At 51.0% G+C, this 3,229-nt stretch overlaps 1 protein-coding gene across 2 annotated transcripts; it reads right to left on the reverse strand.

Annotated features, from left to right (window-relative positions):
* Positions 1-1,036: 1,036 nt before the first annotated feature.
* LOC100591741 (ribonuclease pancreatic) lies at positions 1,037-2,951 on the reverse strand. Of its 2 annotated transcripts, none has more exons than XM_004092675.3 (2): positions 2,474-2,951; positions 1,037-1,770 (listed from the first exon to the last, which is right to left on the reverse strand). In XM_004092675.3, the coding sequence occupies exon 2, from the start codon at positions 1,743-1,745 to the stop codon at positions 1,275-1,277; it is 471 nt and encodes a 156-aa protein (XP_004092723.1). In that variant the 5' UTR covers positions 1,746-1,770; positions 2,474-2,951; the 3' UTR covers positions 1,037-1,274. The 2 variants fall into 2 exon arrangements, with proteins under 2 accessions (XP_004092723.1, XP_003282074.1); XM_003282026.4 differs by lacking the exon at positions 2,474-2,951 and adding an exon at positions 1,926-2,128.
* Between the last annotated feature and the right edge of the window lie 278 nt (positions 2,952-3,229).

Below are 3,229 nucleotides of genomic sequence, written 5' to 3' on the forward strand. Positions count from 1 at the left end.
CCTAAGGTGTAGTCCCAGCTGTGCCACTAACTAGCAACAAGCCACGTGGAAGTCACTGGAAAGGCAGGGGTCACATTTGGTCAGGGATGGCAAATGTGTGGCACACACACCCTTCCCCCTCTCATGCCTTCAATAGAGGCTGTTGTTCAACCACATCACTGTCCAGAATTTTTTTTACAGCATTTTGGGTAGGCACTTTCTTTTTCTTTTTGAGACAGAGTTTCACTCTTATTGCCCAGGCTGGAGTGAAGCGGCACCATCTCAGCTCACTGCAACCTCCGCCTCCCAGGTTCAAGTGATTCTCCTGCCTCAGCCTCCCTAGTAGCTGGATTACCACGCCCCACTACTTTTTGTATTTTTAGTAGAGATGGAGTTTCACCATGCTGGCCGGGCTGGTCTTGAACTCCTGACCTCAGGTGATCCACCTGCCTCAACCTCCCAAAGTGCTGGGATTATAGGTGTGAGCCACCGCGCCCGACCGGCACTTCCAATTAGAGTTGGTAGACAAACTGAAATCTACTTGCTATCCCTCAATTCCGTGCTCTCCAAAGTCACTTCTAGCTCTAAAATGTAAGGTTCTGGCAACTAAGAGGTGCACATTTTTCTGATTTAGTAATAGCTCACTAAAAAAAAAAAAAAAAAAAAAGGAAAATGGAAATTTAGGATCATAATTTCATTGAGTCCTCATCCCCACCCTGAGGCTAAGCAGGATCTTCCTGAGGTCACACTTGCCCTCCTCCTGTGCCAGAGAATGATTGTATTTGAGCTTCGCCCCTCTGTCAGTCACCCTGCATGGCAGTGTCCCAGGCTGTAGCTCCCTTTTGTCGAAAACAGCCCACACTTAACAGTTTTATGTTTGGCATCAACGAATCTACAAGGAAAGGAATTTTCTCAAGCCACTAAAATCCAAGTCAGAAGGGAAGGCATTTAATTACTTCATTCACCGTTCTCCAAAGTGAATCAGATTTACAGTTCTTACCCATTGCTGGAAGGCAACGCCAGAAACAGTACCTAGACAGAACCGCTTCAGAAATCAGGTGTTTGCAACTGTGTTTTATTGAAAGAAAGAGTGGAGGGGTTAAATGGGGCCCACCTCACAACCCACTCTTCACCCCTAAAATCACGCAGGGATGGGACTCAGGAAAGGGAAGCATGCGTGTGTTGAATAGGAGCCCTGACTGGGGTTGCTTCTTTCACAGCAGGGAAGGAAGAGGGAGGAGGCAGCTGTGGAAAGGATGAGGTTGAGGGAGGTGGGGTATCTCGCCGCTCTGATCTTAGGTGGAGTCTTCCACAGAAGCGTCGAAGTGGACTGGCACATATGGGCTCCCTTCACAGGCCACAATGATGTGTCTCTCCTTCGGGCTGGTCCGGTATGCACAGTTGGGGTACCTGGAGCCGTTTGTCAGGCGGCAGTCTGTGATGTGCATGCTGGAGTTGCTCTTGTAGCAGTTGGCCTGCCCGTTCTTGCAGGTGACCTTTTCCTGGAAGCAGACATTCTGGACATCTACCAGGGGCTCGTGCACAAAGGTGTTCACTGGTTTGCACCGCCCCTGTGTCATATTCCGGCGCCTCATCATTTGGTTGCAGTAGGTGGAGTTGCTGCTGGGGGAACTGTCTGAGTCCATGTGCTGCCGCTGGAATTTCTTGGCCCGGGATTCCTTGCCCAGGGAAGGCTGGACCCAGCCCAGCACCAGCAGCATCAGGACAAACAGGGGGAGCAGGACAAGAGACTTCTCCAGAGCCATGGTGGCCTCACTTTCCCGGAAAAGCCTAATTGAGAAAAGGAGAGAGAAGGAAAAGAGCCCTATTAGAAAAAGAACTCCAGCTCCCACCTACGGCTTCCCTGGTTTACAGTTTCTGTTTCAGGTCAGCCAGAAAGACGTCCATCCCACTTCCTGAGGTTTTTCGTGTAATGAGACACTCACGTGTACCTTTCTCCACGAGCGTTTTATTCCCACTCTGCAAAGCGAGGTCTTCCTCCCCTCTAGGTGGTGACCTACGAAGTGACCTAAAATCCTGTCAGTTACTATCTTTGAATACTGGAGTTTCTTTGATCCAAAATACATTTGTACCCAGTGCTCAAATGGCTCATCGAAACGTCAGTTTGAATAAATCATGAACCAAATTGTATCCCCGACATCCAGGACCATGGGTGACAGAGCCTTGTTGTCTTACAGCATAAGGGAAGTCAGGCCAGTGCCTGATGCTGGCATCATAAAAGATTCCATTGTATTCCAAAGAGAAATGCTGGTCTCCCCCAACTTGGGGGCTCCTTCTTCTCCAGTCCCATGGATGCTCTGCAGCCTGCACGTTCCATCCTGACCCCTCTGCCCCCAGCTGATGTTTGCCTGGGCCACATGTTTTCAGCGCTAGCATCATCCAAGCTTTGTCAGTGCTGTGGACTGGCCCTAGCTCCCTCCTCTCCAACCCTGAAGCAGAAGCGGCACCTGAGAACACCTCTTGGGCTGCTTACCTGGATCTGCAGCTTGGTGTCTGAGAGAGATGGAAGGCCAGTTTCTGCAATCACTCAGCTCCTGCGGTGTGGGCCTTATACAGATTACAAAGGGGTTTGGCTTCCAAGAGGAAAAGGGTGGGAGGAGCATCTAGAGCTCAGTTCAAATAAAATCAAGGACGTGAGGAAGGAGTGGTGAATCACCCAGGCCGCCGTCTTTCCGGAGCTGCTGAAGAAAGAGCAAATCTTTGCCTACATTAGTCCTTCTTCCTATGTGAACCACATCTGTCTGCTGATGCACAAGGAGCAGCAGAGAAAGCCACTACAGCACTGGTGCCCAAACCCGGCACACTAGGAACAAAGTCCTTGTCACTTCTTCGTGGGCCGTTTTCACCAAGTAGACTTGGAGGTTAACAAAGGACACAAAGCAGAGGTTCTAATGGGAGATGTGGAATTCTGGCCAAAGCTATTTCAGGGCTCCTAGGGAGCAAAACCCAAGTCTCTTTCTAGGAGGGCATTCTCCCAACACTACCACCTCTCCCGGGGGGGGGGGGCGGGCTCGGGGGGAATGGAGGCTGTCCTGCTGCCCCCAGCTGGAAGGCTTCCCAGATCTGGAGAAGAAAAGGGGGAGTAACTGAATAGGGAGGAGGAGGAGGCCTCTAGGGTGCGCTCACCCAATTCTGGCCACTTCCCGCCCACCCTCCACCCCTGCTCTGGGGGCATCGAGAGGATGAGGCTGTTCTTATCTAGAGTAACCACTGACCCTGTAGGTCGGAA

The sequence above is a fragment of the Nomascus leucogenys genome, unplaced genomic scaffold, assembly GCF_006542625.1.
Source record: "Nomascus leucogenys isolate Asia unplaced genomic scaffold, Asia_NLE_v1 Super-Scaffold_664, whole genome shotgun sequence".
NCBI classification, from domain to species: Eukaryota; Metazoa; Chordata; class Mammalia; order Primates; family Hylobatidae; genus Nomascus; species Nomascus leucogenys.

Coding starts and splice junctions, on each gene's coding strand:
- LOC100591741 (XM_004092675.3), bottom strand. CDS start 1,745: ATGGCTCTGGAGAAGTCTCTTGTCCTGCTCCCCCTGTTTGTCCTGATG.